The sequence below is a fragment of the Centruroides sculpturatus genome, unplaced genomic scaffold (assembly GCF_000671375.1).
Source record: "Centruroides sculpturatus isolate CEXI.00-Female unplaced genomic scaffold, Cexi_2.0 scaffold87, whole genome shotgun sequence".
Taxonomy (NCBI): Eukaryota; Metazoa; Arthropoda; class Arachnida; order Scorpiones; family Buthidae; genus Centruroides; species Centruroides sculpturatus.
The window spans coordinates 497,032-524,946 of record NW_019384414.1 but is presented as its reverse complement, the minus strand read 5'-3'; the positions used below and the strand labels follow the sequence as shown (position 1 = coordinate 524,946).

The 27,915-nt window shown below is 30.0% G+C and overlaps 1 protein-coding gene and 1 long non-coding RNA gene across 2 annotated transcripts in view; one reads left to right on the top strand and one right to left on the bottom strand.

The window, feature by feature from the left end:
- The window catches only part of LOC111619132 (potassium channel subfamily T member 2-like), a 77,343-nt gene extending 66,393 nt beyond the window's left edge, over window positions 1-10,950 (top strand). The window contains exons 3-29 of the mRNA XM_023360801.1: window positions 887-966; window positions 5,003-5,102; window positions 5,198-5,287; window positions 6,285-6,333; window positions 6,406-6,465; window positions 6,547-6,621; window positions 6,704-6,787; window positions 6,895-6,989; window positions 7,060-7,243; window positions 7,314-7,478; window positions 7,547-7,683; window positions 7,775-7,838; window positions 7,910-8,018; window positions 8,095-8,203; window positions 8,286-8,435; window positions 8,510-8,739; window positions 8,811-9,087; window positions 9,163-9,268; window positions 9,337-9,509; window positions 9,580-9,651; window positions 9,722-9,856; window positions 9,919-10,030; window positions 10,109-10,210; window positions 10,277-10,360; window positions 10,438-10,569; window positions 10,657-10,780; window positions 10,862-10,950. Of these exons, the coding sequence (XP_023216569.1) occupies window positions 887-966; window positions 5,003-5,102; window positions 5,198-5,287; window positions 6,285-6,333; window positions 6,406-6,465; window positions 6,547-6,621; window positions 6,704-6,787; window positions 6,895-6,989; window positions 7,060-7,243; window positions 7,314-7,478; window positions 7,547-7,683; window positions 7,775-7,838; window positions 7,910-8,018; window positions 8,095-8,203; window positions 8,286-8,435; window positions 8,510-8,739; window positions 8,811-9,087; window positions 9,163-9,268; window positions 9,337-9,509; window positions 9,580-9,651; window positions 9,722-9,856; window positions 9,919-10,030; window positions 10,109-10,210; window positions 10,277-10,360; window positions 10,438-10,569; window positions 10,657-10,780; window positions 10,862-10,950 (3,187 nt within the window). The remainder of the gene's footprint in view (window positions 1-886; window positions 967-5,002; window positions 5,103-5,197; window positions 5,288-6,284; window positions 6,334-6,405; window positions 6,466-6,546; window positions 6,622-6,703; window positions 6,788-6,894; window positions 6,990-7,059; window positions 7,244-7,313; window positions 7,479-7,546; window positions 7,684-7,774; window positions 7,839-7,909; window positions 8,019-8,094; window positions 8,204-8,285; window positions 8,436-8,509; window positions 8,740-8,810; window positions 9,088-9,162; window positions 9,269-9,336; window positions 9,510-9,579; window positions 9,652-9,721; window positions 9,857-9,918; window positions 10,031-10,108; window positions 10,211-10,276; window positions 10,361-10,437; window positions 10,570-10,656; window positions 10,781-10,861) is intronic.
- On the bottom strand, window positions 595-27,915 carry LOC111619133. The gene is made up of 3 exons (XR_002755696.1): window positions 27,737-27,915; window positions 17,839-18,128; window positions 595-753 (listed from the first exon to the last, which is right to left on the bottom strand). It is a non-coding gene; the product is annotated as an uncharacterized LOC111619133 (long non-coding RNA).

Below are 27,915 nucleotides of genomic sequence, written 5' to 3'. Positions count from 1 at the left end.
TGGCCGAAGTTTAGATTTAAATAAACACACGAAGCTTTACAGTTCCAAAATCTATGATATATGAAAGTGTTAAATTAATATAAGTATCATCGATTAGTTATCTAAATCCTCGGAGGATTGACGTGTTGTCGATGTTATAAGAAGATAAATCTCTTCAGTGCATGCCAAAGGATAGATATAATCGATAGAAGTTCGTAAAAACTTATCCTAGACAAATCTAAGAATTATATCCATTAAATTCCAGCTGTTGATTCTCATATGTAGCTGTATTGTACGGTAAAGAAACGGGCATTTTCACTTTTTACAACTTAAATATATATATATATTAAGAATGTTATATTAGGCAATAAGAAAAATTATTATAGCTTTCCAAATTTAAATTTTAAAAAATATATTGCGTGACTTTTAAAATGTTACTTTAATCGGAATAGGAATATATATATATAATTTTACTATAAAAACGTTATAAAATATTAAATACGTCTTAAATTTTATATTAAGTCTGCATATAATGTACTTTGTTTAAATGTAAAGCGTGTACAATTTTGCCTCTCTCTCTCTTGCGAGTATGTCAATTTTTTATTACTCTAAAGGAAAAATAACGGTTCGAACTTTTATTTAGTTAATATAAGAAACCATTAATTTAGTAAAATCAAAAAATATATAGATTTGTTAGTCAATATATGTAAGAGAAACTTACTCTATCTGTAGTTGGCCTCATTAATTCTGTCTCTCTGGGGATATTTTATCGACCTAAGAATGAAAGATAAAAGTTTAAACTTTATTTTATATTTTATCGTTATTTAAGAGACTAAACAAATGACCTAATTAATAAACTAAAATAAAAATAATTATTTTATTAATTTTTTTTTAAATTATTGTTTAGAGTTCGGGTGGAGTTTTACGTGAACGAAAACACCTTCAAAGAAAGACTTCAGCTGTATTTTATAAAAAATCAGAGATCGAGTGAGTATTTACGTGTTTTTTTTTTTTTAAATTAAAATCAATACTTTTTTATTATTTTTTAAAATTTTACACTAATTTATTCCTTCCGAATTCAAAAAATTCTTGTCCTTCGTCGAGACAATAAGGGAACATGTTAAAGCGGTTTAACAATATTTTTTTTTTTATAGAAACTTTTGCACTTGTTTATTGCCTTTGTCATTCCAACCAATAAACCTCATTCCCTTCAACTTCTCTTATCTCCTCGCAAACACGATAAGAATGTGAATAATCTACTGTTCTAGGCAGATGCTATCCAATTTTGATGTAGATGACTTAGGTACATCCTGTCAGAGCACTTTCCTATAGTTAATCGAACTTGATGTCATCTGCACTAGAACACTTTTGTCATCTTGTATTCGATTATCTACCGTCTATCGTAGGTGTCGTTCTATAAATGTTTCCTGTCATCTAAACGCGCTTCCGTATACATCTCCTATCAACTTCCGTGCTGTAAAACTCGGTTATATGTGGAAGTTACAGCAAAAAAAGTAAATTAAAAATAAAACAATAAGTTTTAGTGTTATTGAAGGTGAGAAGCCGTAAAAACGTATTTAGGTCAGGTTACTTTCATTTATGTGTTAGCAAAACCCCATTCAAACAATATTGTTACGTGTTAATTTATGTCTTTCTTTTTAATAAAAACTAATAAAATATACATTTGATGTTATTGACTGTATGCAAATTTCCATCATATCCGCAAGAATAATTGGTTTTTTATGTTTTTGACATTTAAAGATTGTTAAATGTCACTTTAAATTAATGATTTTAAAGAAACAAATTTAATTTTTGCAAAAGTTTCATATAAAAATTCTTTTTTAATACCTCTATATTATTTTTGTTATTATTATTATTGTTGTTGTTATTATTCAGAGCAGGATTAGTGCATAATTTAAAAAAAAAATAGTGACAATGATGAATAATTATTCTTTTCTCTATAATCTATTTTGAAACTTGCGAAAGAATTTTCAAGATTAAGCTTTAAATGAACTACTACTACCTGACGGAATTTAAATTTCTTACTTCATATATAATTTAAAACAATGCAAAAATAAAATTTAAAAAGATATTAATACATAACTTTCTGAAAAATTTTAACAGACATTAGCTAAGATTAATGATTTCGTTGCTGTTTTAAGAACAAACTTCAGCCTAAGTACAGGTAACATTTTTAAAAAAGAGCAATGAATGTTTATCCAAGTAGAAACCATTACACTTCTAAATGAATACAAAAGTTCTATAAATCAATTGGAGTTTTTAAATAAATGATTTTTTAAAATAATTTATACAAACAATACACAATTCTGTCTGTATTAATCACACACTTATTCATCTTAATCTCTTCCTAATTCCATTCGTTCCTATCCTTTCCCAATAATTGTGAAAGCAATTTAATATCTTGTATTTGTGTAAAAATGACAGCGAATATTTGAATATTTCGAATAAACTAAAGAATTTTGAATAAAATTTTACCATATTTTTTAAATCGACACAATTTAAAAGTACAAGTGGACAGAAATGAAATTAATCGTATTTAGTAATGTGTTGCCGATGAATATAAAGTGTAACTTTTATTTTAAAACAATGTGCTTCTTTCATTTATAACATTGCTAGAAATGCGATGAAATTGCTGTATTATTCAAATACTTAATTGTACAAAAATAGACAGGGTGGCCCAAAATTTGGTTAATTATTTTAAAGACTACGCATTTGAATAATATACCGGACTAGTATTTAAAACAACTGACTTTTGGGCCACCCTGTGTGTTTTTCTGTATTACTGTTTACGGTTCAACATCTGTAAATAGATTTAATAATAAAAAAAATGAGTTGCGCTTTCGTAAAAATTTTAATATTAATAAAAAGAATTTTTTATTTATAAATTTTCTAAATATTTACACGTTTAACTCGAGCTACATTTTGAATTATACGCTTGGCGTTCAGAGATTAAATTTCCGAATTTATTTTAAAATGCTCGAACAGATGCAAAGATTGAATTACACAATACAAACCATGCCATTCTGTTTACCGCTATCAAAACACCAAACACAATAAAAATAATGAAATAAATAATAAAGAAAATGCAAACAATTAAACATTTTCGATAGAAACCATGCAAAATTGATTTCTCTGTTCCACGTCAATTATTACAAGTCGACAGATGCAATCATCAAAATTTATCTCATAGAAGATACAGTATTAACAATCTTCCATCCCATTTCTCTTTAGGTTGATTACCATCATAAAAAAAGCCTTTTTTTCCCCCTTACTTCTTAGGGCAATTTACTATAGTTCTACGCACTTTCTATCGATTATCCTCTACTTTTCTAATTATGCTGTTAATCTATAAATCTATACACGTTAGAAAATCAAAAAATTAAACTTACTAAAAGATATTTTTATCTCCATCATCCCAGGAAATTGAATTACTTCTTCCTAATGTAGTATTTAATACATAATTATTAAATATTTAGAAGTAATATATTCTATCTTTTAAATTATAAATTAGACTAGAAGGGAATATATTAGATTTAAAATAAATATAAATCTCTAATTTTATTTTTAGGGAAGGACGAAGATTGCTAACAACGAGATAAGTGCAGGAATAGATTCATGAATTATTATCTTGTTTAGTGAAGGATACAATAACGCTTCTCTCGATTATTTTATTTATTACTACATCACTAAATTCTTGATTTATTGTCGATAACTTACTTGGTATTTCTGGTAATTATAAAGATCATCACTTAAGTTAAATGTTTGCTTGTTGACAGTTACATTTTTTTTCTCTCAGATTATGTTATCACTTCTATATTTCTACTTTCTCCAGAGATCAAAGATAAGGTCTCGTTAAATTAATTTTAAGTTTAAGTGGTACTTACTATTTCCGATCTCTCCAAGTTTTAGAGTTTAATTCACGATATAACAGAATTTTAAATTAGAATTTAAATTAGATTCATTGTAAAAAATTAAGAAGTTTTAAATTAAACGTTTGGCATTAATACATAAGAAAGATGAGAATTACTTAACCGGTATTCTCAAATATTCTACAATAAATTAGAATATTAACTCGGGTTTTAATAATTTTCAATTATACAGAGTGGAATTAAGTTACAATCGAGCACTTTCCTTGTACAGATTATATATAATTAGAGTAATACATTACGTTATTTACATATAATCTGGTACAAGGAACTGTTGTATAATCAGTTTAGCATGGTTAATAATAATTATATAACTAATATCACCTGTCAGTTATTAATTGTAACCGTTTCAATATTTCTTTTATAACTTACAAAAGCTATTATACGCTTCTGTGAATGCATTCTATAGAGACTTTCGATGAAAGAAAATTACCTTTGTTTACTTTTACCGTACAGTACATGAAAACTTTTTTGTTATATAGGAAGAATATTTGATATTTTAACATTTATATTGTTGTTTACGCAAGTTTATCATCTTATTATCTAAATTTTTAAAAGTATTCTGCATTGTTTTCTTATATATTATTTTTATTTGTATTCGCTTATTTGTCGGAAAATGCTATTACTAGTTTACTCTTGCCAACTCTTGGCTTTTATATTCGTTCTTTATGTACCAATAAATAGTATTTTATGCACTAAAAATAGGATCAAAATGTCATTTTGTTTGGCAGAAATATTATTACATAACAAATACATAAGCAGTGATCTATATTCAGAATCATTCTTCGTGCATTTCATTCTTAACAGAAACTTTTTTGAGCGTACCGAACCGAAGTAATTTGCATAAAATTGCTCTTATAAACGTATAGAGAAGTTTGTTTACTTAGGAAAATATGATAAGATATTATATTATAGGAATATTTTACATAAGCATTCATTATATATGTATATTTATAAGCAGTTTTTATTATAATATATATAAATCTTTTAAAATTTTTTTAAAAATTATATAAAATGCAATGCACTTCTGTAAAGTTTTAATATGTGTATATTTTTATTATTTTTTTTATTTTTAGGTTTGAGGATAAGAATATTTAATCTGATAATTAAATTGCTGTTGTGTGTTCTATATGTCATTCGAGTAATATTGGATAGTGGACCACAAAACGCAGCATGGTGAATGATTAAATATATGATATAAATATTATATTATTAAAATTAAATATATACGAGTATAAAGTACACTATAACCGTGTGTTGTTCGTTTTCAGTTATGGCTGCACACCTAATAACAGAAGTGAGATTGTTCATACAGAACCCAATGTTCAAACTTCTTCTATAAAACCAGAACATATCAATTGGTAAATTCTAATTTAGGTTTAAACATATTTTAGATGGCATTTTTACTCTTGTTTTTAATTATAGTAAGACCTCGCTTTACGACATTATCGGTCTAAAAAATAAATTTTAAGAGAAACACATAAATCGAACTTTGATTTCCCAGGGGTTTGGTATTATAAATTGTGGTTCTATTCTTGGAAATAACGTTCGAATTACATAATGCCACATCGATTTTGTACATTTTGTAAATTATAATATATGTTTTCACTAGTCGTAAAACGGATTTATTGTAAAATATCTTATTTTAAAAAGGTACCTTTTTTCTAATAATAATACTATTGGACGTAAAGAAACAAGACTGTGGAAATGAACTCGTAGTGGAATAATGAAATTGTAAATTCCATTACTTGTATAATCTGCAGCTAAAATTTGTTAATTATACAGAAACTTCAATTACATCAACACTATAATATTTTATTGTAATTAAAGATTATTAATATTTTTTATAAGAAGTGAACACCGATAAATGAATGAAAACTTGAGCTGAAAAAAATTTAAGCTAAATATTATTTAACTCAATTAGAACATGGTCGACCATCTCTCAAAATTTAAACTGATTATATATGTACTGTGATTACATATATAGGCTATACGTTATATATATATCGTATTTTACCTTGCAAGTCAAATTATATTGCAGATTGATGGTAAACGGACAGTTTAAAGGATTACTATAACGATTTCAGCTGTCGAAATTTTTACTTAGTTTCAAATGATATGCAAAGTATTTTTGTTTTAATTTTATATTCTTGAAAAAATAAATCGAATTTTTAACGAAACTATTTAACAAATAGATGCGGCAATTAGGATTAAAACTCATTACTGAGTAATTTAATAATTATTATTTAAATATAATTATTTTAAAGTGTGTTTAGTATATTTTTAAAAATAATTATAAAATTAAAGTATCATTATTAATTAAAATTGTATTTAATTCTTTTTAATTATGATTTTCAGGGATGGCATTCTTTGGGTGGATCGTCCACTACCTCTTTGGGGTATTCAAGTGAGTTATTTTAATTATTTGATAATGACGATGTTATCAATTATTAATTTTAAATCTATTTAATTTATATAGGTTGCCCTCTCATTTATATGTCTGTCCGAGGCCTTACTATTAGCATACTTGGGATATAAAGTAAATATTAATCTATATTTATGTCAACTTGCATATAAAATACAAAATAAATAAATACATTTTCCGTTCGAATAACTGTAGGGTAACATTTGGCAGCAGTTATTATCATGGAATTTCATATTGGAATTAGTGAACAATGTACCTTTTGTTGTCACAGTAAGTTATTTTCATCATCAATCTATATGTTAATTGTTCATATAGCAGTATATAAATGCAACATCAAACGTTTGTTATTTAGTTATGCTATCCTCCATTAAGAAATCTATTCATACCAGGATTCCTGAATTGTTGGTTAGCAAAATTTGCTCTCGAGAACATGTTTGTAAGTAAATTTTTATATTTTAGAAAATATTATGTCTTATTTAACAAAAGAATTCGATCTGTAATTGCAATTTAGAATTTTTCAGAGGATCTTGTTTATCTCAATAGAATGATCTCCATCGAGCTATGCAAAGATCGCAGTCAGCACTATCCCAGAGATTAATGATACTAACTGTTACCCTGATGTGCCTAATATTTACAAGGTAAGTAGAGTACATTATAAGTAGCACAATTTGAAAGAATAACACATTAATGCGCGGTTGGATATCGCAGTGTATGTGGTTTTCAACATTCTCAAAGAGCGGGAAAAGATCATGTTGACCTGTTTGGGAGCCTCTATTTTGTCGTAGTCACTTTTTCTACAGTCGGATATGGTGATGTGAGACCCGATAATTGGCCATCGCAGCTTTTTATGGTTGTCATGATTGGAGTCGCTCTCATCGTCCTTCCCACACAAGTATGTTTTTCTATGATTCGTCGTAATTTTACGTTATAAATGACATTCGTAATTTGATTTACATTTGCAGTTCGAACAATTGGCTTTCACTTGGATGGAAAGGCAAAAATTAGGTGGCAATTATAGCATGCACAGGGCTCAGAATGAAAAGCACGTTGTAGTTTGTAGTACAACTCTCAGGGCCGATACTGTGATGGATTTCTTGAACGAATTTTATGCTCATCCTTTACTTCAAGTGGGAATATTTTTATATGTGATAAAATAATTTTGTACGGAAAATTGCATAAAGTGCTTCTTTTTTAGGATTTTTATGTTGTATTGCTATCTCCTTGTGAACTAGACTCGACTATGAAGATGATCCTTCAAGTACCATTGTGGGCGCAAAGAGTTATTTATCTCCAAGGATCTGCTTTAAAAGATACAGATTTAACAAGAGCGAGGTTTATATATATATATATCAATTTTAAAGATATTTTCAAAATAAATATTTATATTTAAATCTTTTTATAAATAAATTTTAATTTTAATAAGGATGAATGCTGCTGAAGCTTGTTTTATACTGGCAGCAAGAAATTATGCAGATCGAAGTGCAGCAGTATGTATTATTTTATATTTTGTTAGCATTTAAGTGCAGCTTCTTTTGTACTGTTTTTTTATATTTTATAGGACGAGCATACCATTCTGAGATCATGGGCTGTACGCGATTTTGCACCCAACGTACCACAGTATGTGCAAATATTCCGTCCGGAGAATAAAATACACGTGGCATTTGCAGGTTGGGAGTAGTTTTATGCGTGATTATTTTTAAATAGTAAAGAAACTTCATGAATAAGCATAATTTCTAATTACAGAGCATGTAGTTTGCGAAGATGAATTTAAATATGCCTTGTTAGCCAATAATTGCCTTTGTCCTGGGACCTCAACATTCGTTACTTTATTACTACACACATCACGTGGCCAGTAAGTATCGGTATGAAAATTACTTTCTTTTAAAAATATTACTAGAGTTGTGAAATTCGATAATATTTTATTTTAAATGTAGAGAAGGACAAACATCCGGAGAAGAATGGCATAGACTGTATGGTAAATGTTCTGGAAATGAAATTTATCACATTAGTCTTGGAGAAAGTAGATTTTTTGGCGAATATGAGGGAAAGAGCTTTACTTACGCGTCCTTCCATTCACATCGCAAGTGAGTTTTGGATATATAACATGAATATACGAATAAACCTACATCTTAAACACGTGCATGTGTTTTTATTTTAGATACGGTGTCGCTTTAGTGGGTGTTCAGAGTGACGTTGCCGGAACGTGGCCAATTATGTTAAATCCTGGACCATCATACATTATGAAGTCATCCGATATATGCTTTTATATGAACATTACAAAAGAAGAAAACAGTGCATTTTTGCCAGCAAGTAGTGACGAGGACGATAAAAGCAACACGGAAACTGACGTAGAAGACATATTGGGAATGGAAGAAAAGACGAAGAAAGGTGCGGAGCGTGCAACACTAAATTTCTTTCTGTTTAAAAATTTAACTCGAAGTTTTTAATAATTAATGCAGATGGCGGAGTAGAAATGATCGATTCGGAGAAGAAAGTACCATTTTCTCTGACGAGGAAACGATTTGGATTACGACTTCAGGTTCCTTCAGTTGATGGAGCTCCTCTGTATGTCTCGGCCGAAGATGTATTAAGGAAATCCTCAATTGCACCGGTTCCCACCATTATCGCTCCAGGTGAAACTCCTAAAACAGAAATAGATGGCAATCAAGCAGCTCTTGAAGCCGAAGAAGAAAAATACCTTGATATACCTTGGAGTACACCGGCCGAAGCTTGCGAGTACTTATATTTTTAAAGCTTGCGAATATTTTTAAATAAATTCTCTATAATATTTAAAACTTTATTTTCTTACAGAATTGTTAAAGGTTTCCCACCCGTAGCATCTTACATTGGCGTTAGCCCTACATTATGTTATTTATTAAAAGAAAAAAAGCTAGAATGTTGTTTGAAACTAGCGAAAGTAAATATCCATTTTAAATTTTCGTCTTTAATCATTTTCAGATGGTTCAATATTTAATATTTTTTTAGGATTGCGAGCATTGTATGTTTCGTAATGCTAAAGGATACAACTGGCCAAACAGGTGTATAATTTTAGCTGCAGATTATGCAAGTAACGGAATTTACAATTTCATTATTCCATTAAGAGCTCATTTCCACAGTCCTGTTTCTTTACGTCCAATAGTATTATTATTAGAAAAAAGGTACCTTTTTAAAATAAGTGCTGACATACATTTAAAGACAATTACAGTGTTGATATTTTACTTGTTTCAGTCCTCATCCAGCATTCATAGACGCTATTTCTTGGTTTCCTTTAGTCTACTGGATGAAAGGATCGATTGACGAGTAATATTAAATTTTATTTTAATTAAAAATATTAATTTTTATTATACTTCACTACCGGGTATTTTTTCAGTTTGGACGATTTATTGAGGGCAGGCATTAATTTAGCAGACAGTGTCGTTGTGGTAAATAAAGAGTCTTCAAATTCAGCAGAAGAAGATTATCTCGCTGACTGCAATACAATTGTTGCAGTACAAACTATGTTCAAGTAAGAATTTATTTCTCTTAACGATTACTTTGTACAGTTTAACAGAGTAACTTTTCTTTTAGACTTTTCCCGAGCGTGAGAATAATTACAGAGCTCAGCCAATCTAGTAATATGAGGTTTATGCAGTTTAGAGCTCACGACGCTTACGCACTACATCTTTCTAAAATGGAAAAGGTAAAATGACAGATTTCGCTTATAATTCAATTTAGTTTGTCGTGTATTAGCGAGACAATTTTGTTTATGTTCCTCCAGAGGGAACGAGAACGTGGTTCGCATATATCTTACATGTTTCGTTTGCCATTCGCTGCCGGAAATGTTTTCAGTGCAAGCATGTTGGATACTTTATTATACCAGGTAAGTCATCAATAAAATGCTAAATGTCACTTGAATGGGTTTTAACGTCCTTATAATTATTTTTAGGCTTTCGTAAAGGATTATATGATCACGTTTCTCAGACTACTTTTGGGTGTAGATCAAGCTCCTGGATCAGGATTTTTATCATCGGTAATTACGATATTTTTTACGCTGTGTTTAAAAATATAATTAACTCGATAAATATAATTAAACCTTTTATATTACAGTTAAGAATTACTAAAGACGATCTGTGGATACGGACTTATGGTAGATTGTATCAAAAGTTATGTTCTTCTACGTGTGAGATCCCAATTGGTTTATATCGCATACAATCTTCCAGCAGTACAGAAACATCATCGGTAAGTTTGTCTACATAAAATTCCCATTTTTAAATTACCAACTGAGTTATTTAGTACAATTTTCCAAAATATGTTCATTTTTTGCAGCAAATATCGTTAGATTTAGATCACGATGACCAAACTGCTGTTAAAACAGATATAGAAAGACAAGAAATCAGTAATCTAGTCAAAAACAGAATGCAGGACCTTTGCTTGCCAACAGAAGATTATGGTTTGTAAATTCGTAATAAAAAGCAATATAGATATATTGTATATACAAGTGTAAATTTGAAGTTTTGATATCGTCTTTCAGATGATGTATCGGAGAAAAGAAACAGCCTTTCATACGTTGTTATTAATCCCAGTTGTGATTTAAAATTGGAAGAAGGAGACGTCGTGTAAGTATATACAAGTATATTTAAATAACTTGTTTAAATATTGCTGAAATATATTTAATAATACCGAAAGATAACTTGGCTCTTTTGTTCAATTTCTTTTAAAGATTCTTAATTAGGCCAAGTCCAATATCGAGTAAGAAAATCTTTCTGACGCGAGGCTCCATAAGAATTAAATCTCCCACGAAGCTACGTCAAGAAAGAAGAAAATCTTTAATGCTAGAAGCCATGCACAAAGGGAGTGAAGATTTGAATCGAGGAAACGGTACTTTACAAAGTGCAGATTCGCTAGACAAAGAAATAGGAGTGCAAATCACTCAAGAAGGAACTGTTGTGTGAAATTCTGGCTTTTTTTAAATACTTATTTCAAATCGCGAATTTCATATTCTAGGAAAATGCATCCAGTGCCAAAATGTTGTCCAAATATAAAGCTGGCATTTATTCTTTAAAAACAAAGCGATACGAAAACAAGGATTTAAATAATAGCAAAACAAAAAAGGTCTTCTAACAAGGTGGTTAGGCAGTCTTCTGCCTGTCTGGTGCTACAAAATTTAAAACGTTGTTTTGTTGTGTTGCAAAGAGAAAACATCAGGATATAATGTCCAATTTTAGTATGATTTCTAGGTGCAGAGTCGAAATGCAGTTAATTCTCTCATTTAAAGAGTTAAGTTTTTAAAAATTGTAGTATATAGAGATAAGCTGGCTGGCACGTTTGTCGGCTGAACTGCTCAATTGCAAATTTCCAAAATAAAAATCATCATCTATCATTTTCATTTTGGAAACTAACCGTTCGGATACTTTCTCTTTTTCTAAAACAGTGGAGAAGTTCTTTGAAAAACAATATAGAAAACTATTCTTCCTACTCCACAGAGTGATACTATTGAGTCTTATTCATATCTTTCACCTTATAAGTTACTACCAGTGGCCTTACTTAACCTAATAACCATCCTTAACACATTTCCATTAAGTAGTAACAATCTAGAATAACTGTAATCCGACAAAATTTCATTTTTTAATAGATATTTTGAAGATTGAAAGCAACAAATAAGGAAAGAAGTAAACGAGAAAAGAATTCAGGTTATAAAAAACGAACTTTTCTATTATCTACGCTTAACCAAAAAAATCAAAATTTAAAATAATTTTTATTCTTCTTAGGTTTTTGCAATTGCAAAACGATAGAATATTTCTCCACTTTAAGTTAGCTAATAACATCTTTTTACCTTCTCTCTTCGAATTAAGTTAGATAATTAGAGAACGGAACATATACATATATATATACATATACATATAACAGTTTATAGAAAAGTATACTCATGCTTTATAAGGAGTATTTCTTCTATATAAAGATGATATATTATACAAGAAAAACAAAATAACTTTCTCCTTCCTGGTTTTCTCTTTAACGCCCCCCTCTTAACGAAAGATTGACTCGTGAACATTTTATAACTTTCATTGTGAACAGTGATGGTTTTTATCATAAAATATCTAATTTATCGATAATCGAAGAATTTGTTTTATAGCTGTTTTGTCTGTCAATATGGAAAATAGGGGATGGGAGTGATGGAAAGGGTACGGCTTCTAATTTAATTTTTGAACATTATACAGAATTTTCTTACATCTTTCGATAGATATTAATTTCGATTCGTATTCATCTGTTAGAAATTTGTACATATGTATATGTTTTTTCGGTTTCTGAATGTAGATATTTATGTATAAACGTGTTTAGTTTGTATGTATATCATGTTTAACCATATATGGCATGGCCAATTGATGAGATATCAAACGATGATAAATGTATTATATATTTTTATGCTACATCTCTTATTATACAAATATTTAGACACTGCACCAAAACACTCCGTGATCGTTTCTCTATTTCTTCTAATTGCTATTATTATTATTACATTCTATATTCTAAAACAGAAATAAAGACATTTTTACAATCTTCTCTTTTGTATACTTCCTTATTAATCCACTTATTATGTAACAAACACTAACGATTACCTAATACTGTATCTATTGTACTTTGCATGTCGGCTATCTTTCATACTCTTTTATAAACTTCTGATTGGTTAGTTGTGTTTTTGGCATAAGAATCTACGAGACTAACTACGCCAGGCTAAACTGCTTATACAAACAATCTTCTAGTCGGATTAAGATCAAAGGATTGTACTAAATTCCCACAAAGAAGCTTAATTCACGTCAGAACAAAAATTTATTTATAAGTTAGTGACGTTGCTGTGCGTAGAATGAGTTAAGTTATAATTAGATATACAAAGTATATTTCCCTAAGAATTCTAAGGGGTCACCAATTTCGATTGACTGTCGCTCCTGGCAGTGTTTACATCTTACACACATTACTCCGTGCATTAAGCTCAATAGCATGCATGACAGTGGAAAAGTAGTAGAATGGATAATTTATTCTGTCGGGCATTTATTCTCTAAATTATATCTCGCTTACAGTCAATTCACCAAATTTACTTTGCCTAGGGCCTTCGAGATCCATAACGCGCCACTGATAAGAACCTATTGGACTTAATTCCTCCAGGCTAAACTGTTTTTTATTGGATTAAGATCAAGAGATTTCACTAGCTTCTCCTTACAGGTCTTTAAAGCTTTCAATGCTATACGTTTTTTTTTTTTTTTTTTTAAATACAATATAGTGTAGACAAAACTAATCGATACTCTTCAGATAAAATGAAATTTAGCTTAAATATAGGCTAATGACACGAATTTACGTTAATATTATATGAAATAATAATTAAATATGCAAAAAATATTTTATGTACAGTACAATAATTATTTCTCGCTCGAATTTTCCTCTTGAAGTGATCTATAACGATGATGTTTTCTCGCCTCGATAATTAAATATCGTTTTATTCTCTCCTTCATTCGTGAATTGAAAGTATTAAAACCTCTTCAAAATTAACTGAGTTTTATTTGAAAGAATTTATTTTCTAAATTATTATCAAATATTTAAATAACTTATATACATTATTCTCTAATACAGTGGTTCTCAATCTTTTTTTGTTGATGTACCCCTTTAGTTTATTATTTGTTTCTAAAGTACCCCTTATATTTTTGTATGTAAATTTTATAATTACTGCGTTAGATGTATACAGCCCTTATAACTGAGCACCATAAAAAACTGACTAAATAACTATAACTAAAAGTGAATTACTTATTTCACGTAAATAATAATAAATTTAATCCGGTACATACATTTATTTATTATTATTTGGCAAGTATATTATATAAAATCACAGAAGTCATTTCAACACATGCATAAATTACATTTTCTAAAAATAAATAATTATAATTAACGATAAAGAAAATTTAAATTATTCTATAATAATTTCTAACAAAATTTAATGGGATATTTGTTGCGATAAATTTTTTTTCTAGTCTAAAATTAATGCTCGGTTAAACCGTAATTTGACTAGACTACAGGTTCACTCGGCACTAATGGCACAAATAGACAGGCAAATCAAGTGGATAAACAAGTTGTTTAGACTGTTAAAAAGGAAATCGGTGTTCACACTAGGATATTTTAAAGCAAGTTTTTGTTATTTCTTGTTTCTTGTGTTAATAATTTACAGCAAATTAATTAACATACGCCATTTTATAATGAAAGTTAAATGTACCCCTTTGATTTACGCTCGTACCCCTAGGGGTACATGTACCCCCGGTTGAGAACCACTGCTCTAATAGCAAAACTATAATAACCTAGATGAACGTAAATATGAATTATTTCTGGATTAAATAACACCCAAATAACGAATTTCTAGCACGAATATCTCGCATTCAACCTTAAGGAGTTAGAGATCAAATGAAAAAAATTTATATTTAGTTCAATTAAAATAATACTTATAATTAATAATTTCAACATTTATTTATTAAATTATGTTTACAAAATATTTTTAAAGGATTTTTAAGCGCTTCTGAATTTTTTCAAGAAAGAGTGATACTACTGTAGATATTTTCCTCGTTTATAGAAGGTAATCTCTTTGCTTAAGTGTTTAACCATTAAATTAAGACAGACTTTCCTTACTGTCCTTTTCTCAATGATCCCTGCTAGTGTTAATTTCAAGAGTTTACGCTCCCAAAAGCTACATTTATTGAGAATAACTTTAATTATTAAAAGCTTATCCTTCGTCACAATCGTTCTCTCCTCCATCAGATAAGACGAATTCATATAATTTTCTAGTTAAATATACTACAGAGTATTATTGTTAAGATGATAACTTAAGCGTCACATTATTTAATACATAGTTTTAATGTATTTTGGAAGCGCGGGATTTATTGTAGATTGCAATATCTATAAAATAAATATTCAGGCCAAGCCTCGAGTCGTTATCAAAAGAAAATAGGTTAGAAATTTACAAAGTCCTCTGATTTATCAAATTAGAAAAGTTCAACCTCCTTTAGTACTATCCATTTTAACCTATAAGTAAATTTACGTAATAAAAATCCTAATAAAACTTTTAAGATTTATTACACTTGAGATGTTGTTCTTTCTAACATCAATATAGTAACGGTAATAAATTTGAAACGATACAACATTGGCTTTTTTAAGATCAATGTGATAAGCAAAGACTATTGCACTCTAACCTTTAAAATATTTTTACTAAAATACAGTAATCCGTTAAACCGAGAAAAACCTAAACAGGGCGGCTTAAGGGGGTTTATTGGAGGACGACGGACGAGTAAACAAAGCATAAATCCTTCCAAGTAGAGAAGAATAGGTTCGTCGGCGGCCTTATATTTTGTATATGTGTGGCACTTAGGATGCGTTCTTTTATTCTACTGCGCGCGCGGCATCCGTTTTAAAATTCCTGTAGAACGCGTTTTTATATTCCGGATGGCAAAAACGGCTCTTATAGTAGTAGTTTACGGTGGAAAGCAACATGGCGTCTTCAGTGTCCGTTACACGGTTTTATGAATGAAAATTTAGAAGTTATAAAATCGCGTGCAGAGGGTGATATAGATAAGTGTCATCTCGAAGTTTTTCGAATGGTAATCGGCATTCTAATTTTTTTCCTGACTGCTTTGAATGCTCTGTCGGCGAGACAATCCATTTGATGGTTAAATTTTATAATCGGAATCTTTCTTTTAACTTTTGTTTTCAAACCGCATATTTTAAAATCATAGATTCCTCCAGCAGGATACTATCGATAGGTACGGGGCCGCCATTTTTTTCTTTCGCCGTCGTTCCCAAATGCCTACAAACAGCAGCGCGCGCACATGATGGCGAAGACCCAGAGCGACCACTATTAATGAATGCATCCTTGGTGCAACTGGAAAATGCTCGTGAAATCTACGTGCATTTTGTCTCGTTTTTCCATAAAGTATAATTTCCATAAAAGTATAATAAAATATCATTTCACTATAGGGTTCATTTATATGAAAAATAATCTCGGTGCTCTAACAATTAGCAGACTGCATGTTGAATCTTTTATAAGGGATATAAGCATCGTATAATCGTCGCGTGATTTGTTGAAATCGCATTTTTAATTTGCATCTTGTACTGTACTTATGTTTGAAAAATTTACGTATTGTTTCGGAACTATCGCATGATTTCCACACGTCCCTTTTTTGAATTAGTCTATTGAATATAAACATTGCAGTGAAACTAAAACATATGCAATGCTGGAAAAATCTCTTTTGCTCTTGGATGAATGTTCAGGTGAATACCGTGTGAAAAATACAGAATGAGCACAAAGTTCCTATGCAAGAGACTGTGTCGTGGTCTCCCAGTTGCATATATTTTGGCTTCTTCGAGATCGAGTTAAAAATACTGACAATTTGATTTGACAGTTTGCTTTGAGGTGTTATGAAAGAAAATTTTTCAGCTTTGCCTTATAAAAATTAAAGACTTAACAGCTGTTAGGATGGGGACGTTCAATGCTCAATATGGAACGGAACTTTTAAGTAGCTACGTATAGTGACTTTATGGTTATTGTGTGGCATCACTAAACGATATCAAAAGTACCGTATGACAGATACAATGCAATCAAACAATTAGTGACATCGTTTCTAAAAGCCAATTATTTCCTAGTTAATATGCACTTAATATAAATTTGATGATGAAAACGTTGTTAAACTGTTCTTTTAATTATCATTGACACGTGAAATACCATGGTTATGATAATGAATTCATAATCACGTAGCATAAATAACGCAGAATTTTCAAATCGTTTAAAAGTTTCAAAACCTGATGTATGTTTCGTAACGTAAAGTTATTAACAAAATTTAATAACGCTTTCTTTTAATCTATATTGTTATAATTTAATTATATAATGAATGTCTATTGAAAGTAATGTGTCGTGGGTGCACCAACAAATGTGCTTAGTCTTCAGTTATAAAGAAGTAATACAAACTTATGTATCAAAATATATTTACCAAAAAGGTGGCGACATTGTTTTCGGAATTTCCCGTCGGCATTCTTTGTTTTCTTCCCTAATGATTGCTACCATTACTTTTAAGACTGTAGAATTACAAATACGAATGATTTTACTCGTACCGGTAAAATAGGGGTCATTTAACTATTTTAAAAATATTATCCTCCTCACCTCTTCAACATATAAAGATCTTTCGATCTAATTTCTAATAATTTCGATCTAAAAATATACTATTTTTTTTGTTTTATTAATCATAATTTTCATCGAAATTATTAATCATAATTTCGATGAAAATTATGATTAATAAAACAAAAAAATAGTATATTTTTATATTTTTAGCACTGACCTGGAGTTGAGGATATTTTCCCCACCTCACTGGAGTTGAGGTGGGAAAAATATCAATTTCTTAAAACTGTATTATTGGTTATTATACACATATTAGTTTCTTCTATCAAAACTTATTTAAAAAACAAAAAATTGAAATATGACCTCACCTCGTTATTATCTCTCGAACAAATGGTCCGATTTTCCTGAAAACTTCCGTAAAAACTTCCTTCTAAATACGCAAACCTCTCTGCAAAATTTCAGAAATTTTCGACAAAAAACACAGGAGTTATTAACCTTTTAAAATAGGTGAAAAAATCATGCATCTCCATATATATATAGAAAACCCTGCAATTTTTTTCTTTCATTTCTCGACGTTTCGAGGTTTTCCTATCCCAAATATTGGGAGTAATTTTTTGACCAATCGTCATATTTCCCCTCTGTCGTACTGTATAATAGCCTGGAAAGTAAAAATAAATGGATATTTAATAGTTTATATAATAGATTTTGTGGATATTTCCGAATATTCCTCATTGGTAACAATCATCATGTATAGAATTTCTAGATTGTTAAAGTTTTGAACATTGCATTGAATACAAAGTAGAGTAACAGGACAGAATAAAGAACAGAAGTGAAAAAACAATAGAAGGAAGACTACAGGATAGTTGGCTGATCATTTATCATTTCCGAATACTTCTAAGATAATTGCAAACGTTAACACGATGTTGGGATCTAAGCTCTAAGAAGGGATTCTTTCAGTACGGCTTTACAATAGATTTAAAACTATTACGCAGCCGAATTTTCGAAAATGTAAATGTATAATTAACATTTAATTAGTTAATAGGTATATAATATAATACAGACTATTAAATTTACTACTATTTAAACTAATTCACCAACAATGTATTAAATTTTCTCATCTTACTAAATATTTTCCACTTTAGACAGAACGGAAAGTAAAATTACAATAATTTCAAAATTTGATTACATGTTACCTCTACAATTTCATCTGGGTTATTATTAAAATATTGCAATCCATTGAGAATAGAAATAACTAGCGAAGTGTGCCCGGCGTTGCTCGGGTTTTTCCGGTGGTATAAAATTGAGAGAGAGAGTGATAAAAACAATGGTCCTAGTAACTAAAATGTGCATTTATTGACCTGAGTATTTATAATAATGAAACTATAAAAAATAAAAAGTTGCTCGGGCTTGCAGTATAAAGATAAAACATTATTCTCGTCCCGTTGCATAATTACCGAGACACAAAAGTTGTTTTGCAAAATTCTCTGCAGATCTGTCTCCCAATAGATGGACCCAATCTGACTCCCTATTCGTTGAAAGAGACAACTTTTTAACGCGATTACATAGTGATGATGTCTTTAGGCAGGCATTTAAGATAGTCGGCAAGTTTCGGCAGGCAAACCAACAATCTATTATCAATTCAAAACCAACAATCAGCATTTATTTATGATTTTTGCTAACAGATGGGGCTACGTGTAAAGGCAGCAAGTCGTATGAAGTTATATACTAGCCCAATATTTGGGGGCAGTATAAAGCTTAGTGTGGATTCTAGGATATAAATAACATTCATACAAACATTGGTCCAGATCGATTTAAAAATGAAGATTTGTATACAGGACAAACCAAGAATTTACATACAAGTTTCCTGCGGGCGTGACTCTGAAAGTTTTGCTATACAGGAATATTATAAGGCTCAAAACAATATTTTTTTTTATTTGTGTTCAAAGTATTCTATGTTTTTTAGATTAAAAATGGCCACAAGTCACACACCTGGTGAAGACGGTGGATGGCTAAATCTGACATTATTTAGCTTGAAGGAAATCAATAGTCTGTTGGCGATGTGAAACGAAGCGTTATCATCATTGTGATGGAGTCGGTAAACAAATAGTCCGACTCCTACTCCGATTTTTCCTTTTTTTTTAAAATGTCAGACTACGATTCCTTTTATAAGAGAGACACCGCCGGTATCCGAATGCTTTATCTAAAATTTCTCTATAAAAAGTACGATAATTTCAATGAACAGATACGATAATTTTATCCCATAAGGTTGGAAACCCTAGTCTAGACCCTGAGCGAACGTTAAGTGCAGGTTGTGTTTATCTACGTATCACAGAAAAGAAAAGTTTTTTAATATTGATGTCCCCAATATCGGTACGTATTGTTCTATAGGAGATAGTATACGAAGCATATATAATTAAAATATGGAGTATATATATGCCCTACAGTATATTATTTATCTTTTCAACTGTAAAAATATCATTTTAATTCAACTCTAAATAGCAAACGGGTTGGACGGGACACTTTAAATGGCATATAAAATTACGACAAAACGTAAATACTCGTACATTGATTAATTATTAATTCGTCAAAAAAAAAACGACGTGGGCAGAAGAATAACAAAGAAAAATGAAACCTGTTACGAACGGAAGGGTGGACGAAGGTCAGTTTAGGCAGGAGTGGGAAATGTGTTCGATATTCTTGCATTTATAATATCATACATGATCTAAGCGACTAATAAAAATCGTGTTAGGAATTTGTCTGATTTGTATTTATCGAACGTGTAATTTTTCGAACATTTTTGCGTTTTTTTAATAAATGATTTATTTTTTTATAAATCATTACCTTAATTACTTACCTTAAAATTACACCTAAGCCACCACAAAACTGTTCAGATTATAATTGCCAGAATACCGAATATCTTCTCACATTTTAAAGTGGCTGGTAAATCTTCGTAACAGGACCTTTGAACTTTCATCACAATAAACGCTATTGTCGTAACCGTTTTAAAGTTTCTTTCTCGTTACTACTGTACTACGGTTCTTGTCGAATGAATGAATAACTTGGAAAAAGTTTATGGTTTCTTGGTACCGTAAGCATAATTTCAATAGTATGACAGAAATTTAATAACGTTAATATGTATGTGAACAAGTGATTAATGACAACTTACCACGACTTATTGACAACCAGATTATCAAAAATTACAAGATTTTGAAACATGAGGAGAGATTATAAAAAAATTATGTAACTAAAGTGCTAAATAAGGGGTTTTTTAATTTGCTACATACATCTGAATAAAGAGAAAACAATTTTTCTTTCGTAGACATACACTGAATTCAAGTGTTTTCTAACAGATAAAAAAATATTTATACAACCTGCTCTACTCCCTGTTCTTATTTTCAGCGTCTTTATTCGCCTATGATCAAAATTCGTTCTCTGAAAGAGTATTTGAAATGGATCTTTTACTTTTAAAATATTTCGTAAGTAATTAAGGTAATTCGAAACCTTTCGAGACCGTAACATAGAATTCAATGTGGACGGTTGAACTGGAGGAAGTTGAGCGGTGTGTTATGTGGTTATGTGACAAAAAAGTTAGCTGCAAACTGAAACGTAAATTGTACAAATCGGTTGTTAGACATGGGGCTGAGACATAGGCAATCACAAGAGCCCAAGAAAAAAAGATGGAGGTGGCGGAGATTAGAATGTTGAGATGGATGTGTGGAGTGTCAAGGAAGGATAGAATAAGGAACGAGTTTTTTTTTAGAGGTTCTGTTAAGATGGGTCCCTTGAGCAGGAAGATGCAAGAATGCAGGTTGAGGTGGTTTGGCGACGTAGAGCGAAGTAGTAAAGATTATGTTGGAAAGAGGGTCGGATAACCGTAGTGAAAGAAAGGAGGAATAGAAGAAGACTAGGGCTGCGTTGGAAAGATAAGGTGGAGGAAGACTTGAATCAGAGGGAACTTAAGAGCAGCGGCGGATTAAGGGGTACGCCGAGTACGCTTGGGAGTAGGGTGGCACGCTTTCAGGGGCGGCAACCACCGTGGAAAAAAAAATTCTTTTGTTATATCTTGACAAAATTTTTTATATTTGAATCTGCCGCTCCTGTGAGCCTGTTTTTATTTTTTATCAACGCATTGTAATAATAAAAATTATGAAAGATGCAAGTTGTGATAAGATACAAGATCAAAATACTAGTTTTAAGGTTACTAGTGTCGAGCGACACCGGTGGATGGCGAGAGGTGAGTGGTGGGTCAAGTTAATAAGAGGAAGGTTGGCAACATTGCGTGGCAAAAAAATGCGCTGTCAGCACCTCCAAAGTTAATGCGCGAAACGTTTAAAATATCACAAGCTTTAAAAAAATCATAAATATGCAGGGTATACAGTTTTAATGTATAATAGTACAATAGCCAAATTAAACACTAATAAGTTCGTTGATGAATTTTTTAGAAGCCAAGCTTTTCCAATATAAAATAATAAAAATTTTCATTTTAATAAAAAGCAAATTACATCACAAATTGGATACGAGTCCAGACTCGTATCCATTTGTGATGTAATTTGCTTTTTATTAAATTGTATTTCTGCCAGCCCTTTTTTTACAAAAAAAATTTTCATCTATAGAAGAGCTACAGAGTCTAAAAAGTTTTGGTGGCAGGTCTTGTTTTCAACATAAAGATTTTTTTTTATCAAAAACTGAGTCCCCTGTGTTGCGGGATTAGTTTAACAGTTTAGGTCGTGGGCTACCTGTTAAGTAGCTTATTTTATGGGCTTCCCACATCAACAACTTTGTTTATTTTTAATTAAATTTTTGGTACTATTGTCTCTTATAAGAGCGACAACTTTGCATAGGCGTAGGACGGCTGGAACCTTAATCCGCCCCACCTTAAGAAAGAAGACACCCTTGATAGAAAGAAATGGAGGAAACGTATTAGAGAAGAAAACGCTGATCCCATATAAACATCGGAAAAGGCAAAGATAAACAAGAAGAAGTTTTGTATTTTTGACATGAGAAATTACATTTATTATGACACTCACATTGGCTCTACATATTTTGGTAATTTATTAGATATTATGCACTATCAAAAGTAGAATATGAGTGAAGATTTATTGATGGTCTACTGACATCCGTCCTTTGTATAGGCCTATATATATATAGTGTATATGATTAAAACACCAGTAACATTATGTCTTTCTTTTAGAATCCGTGTCATTACTATCACTGTCATTAATACTGTTTGAATTCTTGCCATCCTACATTTACCTATTCTATTTGTCAAATTCTAACTCATCATTTTCTAATTACCTCTAAGTCATTATCTACCTGTAAACATGACCTAAATTGTTGGAATTTTCACTTTTACACTTTGTAACTTATTCTGAAGTTTAACTCCCTCTTTTTCCTCTTATATCCCATATCTGAAATCCAAGAACTAAATCTTCTACTAATTTTTAAATCCCCTCTTTAACCTGTTCCTAACTTTTTCTGGCTCAACTTTGATCTCTATCTCATTAATAAACACAACATCAGTTGTGAATAACATATATCATAGCTCATTCCTCACTGCACACTACAATAATTCCTCTAATATTAATAAATAAATAAAAAAGATATAGGCGTTAACCTTGATAAAAGACAAAGCCACCCAAAATCTTAAATCTCCTTTTTTTGTAACAGTTTAATCTATCCTATCTTTATCTTAACACTTGGTTTAACATTTCTATACATTTCCATAATTAAATGTATATAATTCTCATCAACCACTTTTCTTCCTGATTTAGAGAATTCTCAGGAATTCTCAAGGCATCCCATTTCAATAATGTAAATACAGGCCTAACTATAATTTGTTTACTGCCTTTTCTTGAAAATATCCTTAACGAAAACTCCCAAAAATATTTTGAAATGAATACAAATTGTAAGCATAAAAAAACCAATCTAATCAATTTAGTCTAAAATCGTGACAGTGACAGTTAATAGAAATATAAAAATTGACGACATTTACGAATAAATAATGTTAAAAACCGAGTTAAAATAATATTTATAAGCAGTTCTTTAAAAAGAACAAAAGCAATATCTGAGTTAACGAACATATATTTAAAAGAATTTCAAATGTTTACAGCTAATTCTCCCTATGCTCAAGCCAAACTTATGCCGCAAAGCGATTGAAGCGCTCGAATAATCGCACAAATAATTTTGAGGATATATGTATCACAAATGACGTAATGAATAGCTAAAGAAAGAGCACAGATACGAAACAATAATAATACTGCAACGCGTGCTTTAGTTATTCGCTTTGGAGACAGTAAAATAGAATATATTGACATTTTACTATATGCAAATCGTCAATTATTCCTTCTGACTCACAATAAATATGCAAATTATGTCGATTCCAATAAGAATAGTAAATCCGTTCTTTGAAACGAATCATTATAATGAGTTATCACGATTCTAGCAATTAACAAAATACGCAATTTCTGTTTTTAATATAAAGTTTTATCCAAAATTTAAAATGTCATAATAAGAACTTCTCTTACAAAAAATGCGTAGTTTTCTCTTAGAAACCATGCTGTAAAATGCTGAGTAAAACATGTTTATAGCAAAAATAAATCTGATAATTATGGCCTCTTCGTGGATGAAATCGGCCCAAGACTGGCACATAATGCTATCCACGAAAAAATTCTGTCACGGATATGACAGTGAACCACCAATTCAATCCAATAACTGTCAAATACGAGTTGTATAGAAAATTTCTAAAACGACTAATGATAAAATTCCGGATTGCAATCAGATATTATATTTATTCCAAATATTTTTACAGAAGTTAGAATTTGTCTCGTGATACACGTTGAACAAAGTATCACTTGTATAGAAATCACAATAAAGAGCATGACGCATCAAATAAAAAAATAAAATTCAGTATCCAGAAAATCGATAAGTGAATATACAGTATTTAATGAATTCACAAACAAAACTTTAGAAATATCAATACATAAATTTTAGGCCTATAAATTAGAACATTTTCGAAAGTTTATAAGCTTCTTTTAGGCGTGTCTGTAATTTGTAAAATATTAAAAAATTTTTAATTAAAAAGAACCTTTTTTAATAACTAAAAATGAAATTATTATATTAGCCAATTATTTAATTAAATTAATTATTATAAAATCTTATAATGCCAAAGTTAGAATCGTAAACAAAACATTGATCTACTTTAATCTTTTATTCGAAGTGTAGATTATCATTGGAATTATTGATCTTTCGGATAGAGGAAATGAATCACCAACTGCAAAAAATATTACAGTACTGTTAATATAAAAGATAAATTATATAATTGAATCCTAACAGAAAAAAGGAAAAAAGTCATTTCTGATGTTTTTTTTTTTTAATTTTGTTCATATTCCTATTTTTTGTCACTTTATATGGTTCGTGTGTTTATTCTCCTAGAAAACAGAGGAAAAAACTCGCTGTTACATAAATCGTTCAATAAATGTCATAAACATCTCTAGCTAACAAACATCTAACCAATATTTTGTGAGATTTGAAGGATCATTAAGAATTTTTTGTTCGTAATACAAAACAGTAAGATACGAGTCATAATTATCAAATAACTTATCCTTTCGATATACCAAAAACTATATTTCCTATAAAATACATTATAATATATCATATTTCATATTTTCACAATTATATTCATTCAAAATATTTGACGTAAGTTAGAAATTAAAATTTTAGATGTCATTGTCAAGAAAATTCGTTTAAAATATAACTCGGTATGGAAAGTAAAAATGAGGAATACTTTACTATTTTAATATTTTGTTAAAGATAAGTGCTGAATGAGAGTAGAAAAGTATACTGTACTCTCTAATTAGTTTTGTGTTAGTGAATACAGTTGTTTTTATATTTTCGGTTTGATATACTCTTTTATTGCAGTCAAATTGACATATTTAAAAGTACGAATTCATGTTATAAGCATGCTTATTGCTTCAATATACATGTCTAGAGAACTGAAGAAATTTAAAATTAAACTTCATTTAATATGTGAATAAATAGCATAAAGTGTTACTACTGTATATAGTTTCGCTATTTACTTAATATGAAATGTAAATGTTTGTACAGTACATTTGTAAACAATATAAGTTATTTAGAAAATTTCTTGCGGATTTCATTTTGAAATGCTTAGGAGGGATCAAATTTCACGCATTGTTTTTGGCATTTTTAGAGATTATTCCAGCTCTATCTTGACAAATTGCCATGGTTGAGATTTGCGATATAAATTGCATAGAGCCGTGCAAAGTGTTCCTAGTATAGTATGAGGGAGGCTCCTTTTTTGCACTAGAGACTAACCTGTGGCAGAGTGTTTAACACTGGCAGTTGGTCGCGGAAAAATGGACTGGCAGTGTGGAGTTTTCTGAGTTTTTTTCATTTATCTAATACCTAAATAAGGGACAGTTTCGCACAAATTCTCCCGAGAGGTACTTCACATGTGTTGCGTTTTCTTATCCTATCAGTCCAATCCCAACGAAAAGCTAAGGATTCTTCCTTATAACGAGACTATAATATTAAATATGTATATAAATTTATTTTTATATACAGTATTTTTAATTAAGCGTCTCGCCGTACAGTCATTACGTTATTTTGTTTATTTTTTCAACTATCATATGTTTTGGAGTGTCTTAGGATGAAAGACCCAGATAGAGATCACTTCCCAGTTGCACGGCCCTCATACTGAGTAAACCGTTGTTATTTAATTATACTATAATTTTCTTTGTTTTTTTCCCTCGATATTTCTGATTTAGATCCTAATTTTAGAAGAATTTCTACAACTCATCAGATTATCCGTCTGGCATAATTTGGATTTTAAAAAGTTAACATATAATCTAAAATTAAAGTGATAACGTATTTCGAATATACCTATAATTAAAATCTAAATTAATTATTCTCGCTACTAGATGGCAGTAAAAGTTAATATTGTTACCATCATCTGTTCAGAATATTCAAAGTTAATTTTCCAATATTAATAATATTATTATATCATTAATGTTTTAAAAAACTTCATTTTAAAACCTAAAATACTGATAAAAAGTATTTTTTTAAACATCTTCCACTCAATGATGATTTATAACGTCTGCTACGTGCTGCCATCTCTGAACAGGAATAGTATTACATTTATTTAATTTATTTATTTATTGGTTTTTCCACGCTTGGTGTATATTCCTTACAAAAATAAAAAAAATTAATTCATGATGAAATGAAAATCACATTAATTATCATAATTTCACGTTACATCCTTTAGTCGTCCGTTTTATCCCAGTTTTCGTTTTATCCCAGTATTATTTCGGTTATCCGATTATATGCATCGGTTCACATTACCTCGGATAATTGGGATTCTAGTGTAATATGAATGATTAAATAATTAACTTAGAATGCAAAATGTTTTAAATTATTTTCTAGAAAGGTGATATTGTAGGGTTCGGCAATGCAACACATGCGATGTGCCAAAGAGATGATTCCCGGATGGGAAACTGGCTCCTGTTTAGATCTTAGAGACATAAAAGAAACGTGGCAAACCCATAGCTAAATCTTCTTACCACGAGTCTTATTTGCCCAAATTTCATATCCTTTGTTCACATTAAAATCGCAAGACAATAAAAATGATTTTTCAAATTATTAACAAATACAAAATAAAATAAACTGTTGCACCTTACAAGATTATTTTGCAAACGTAATCAGTTGCAAAAATAATAATCATATGATTTTTCTGTTCAATTAAATTGAAATTATTTGATTTAATGTTGTAATCTGTTATAATATGTTTTGTTCTACATATTGTACTGTTTTCCTTCTTTTCCTTTTCTTGGGGAAATTTGAAAAATGCTTTTGTATAATCAATAACACAATTTTTTGTACAGTAAACATTATTATGATGGATTCTTAGTCAAATTCCGCGCGTTAAATAGTAATATAAAAATAAAAATAATAAATCAGTACTGTATCATAGTACAAGAATATGGCGGAAGAACAGTTGCATCACAATGCTGCATATTAGTAAGCTATAAAGTTATCTCTGACATTGATCAGCATGATTAATTGCTAGATTAACGTCCAGATTTGTAAAATTTGCGATAAAACTGTTCTTTGATGACGTATCTATGTAATGATCACGTGCAGAATTTGATTAATACCGCACATTGGCTTTAAAGTGAGGCGATTTTTTGCAGAATAATTATGTGAAGTGTAAAGTTTTATAGTAATTCAGAAATTAAATATATTTAAACTTACTTTAAATTTCATTATAAGATGTTCCTCAATTTTCAGACAACTCTTTATATCGTACGTAACAAGTTACCTGCTAAAATGGCTTGCTGTGTCCGTCATTAGGTTCTTTTTTGTTTTTCTTTTTACAGTAAAATCAAAACTTAACCAACATGGAAACCCTGTTGCTTCGATTTGTCGTCTGC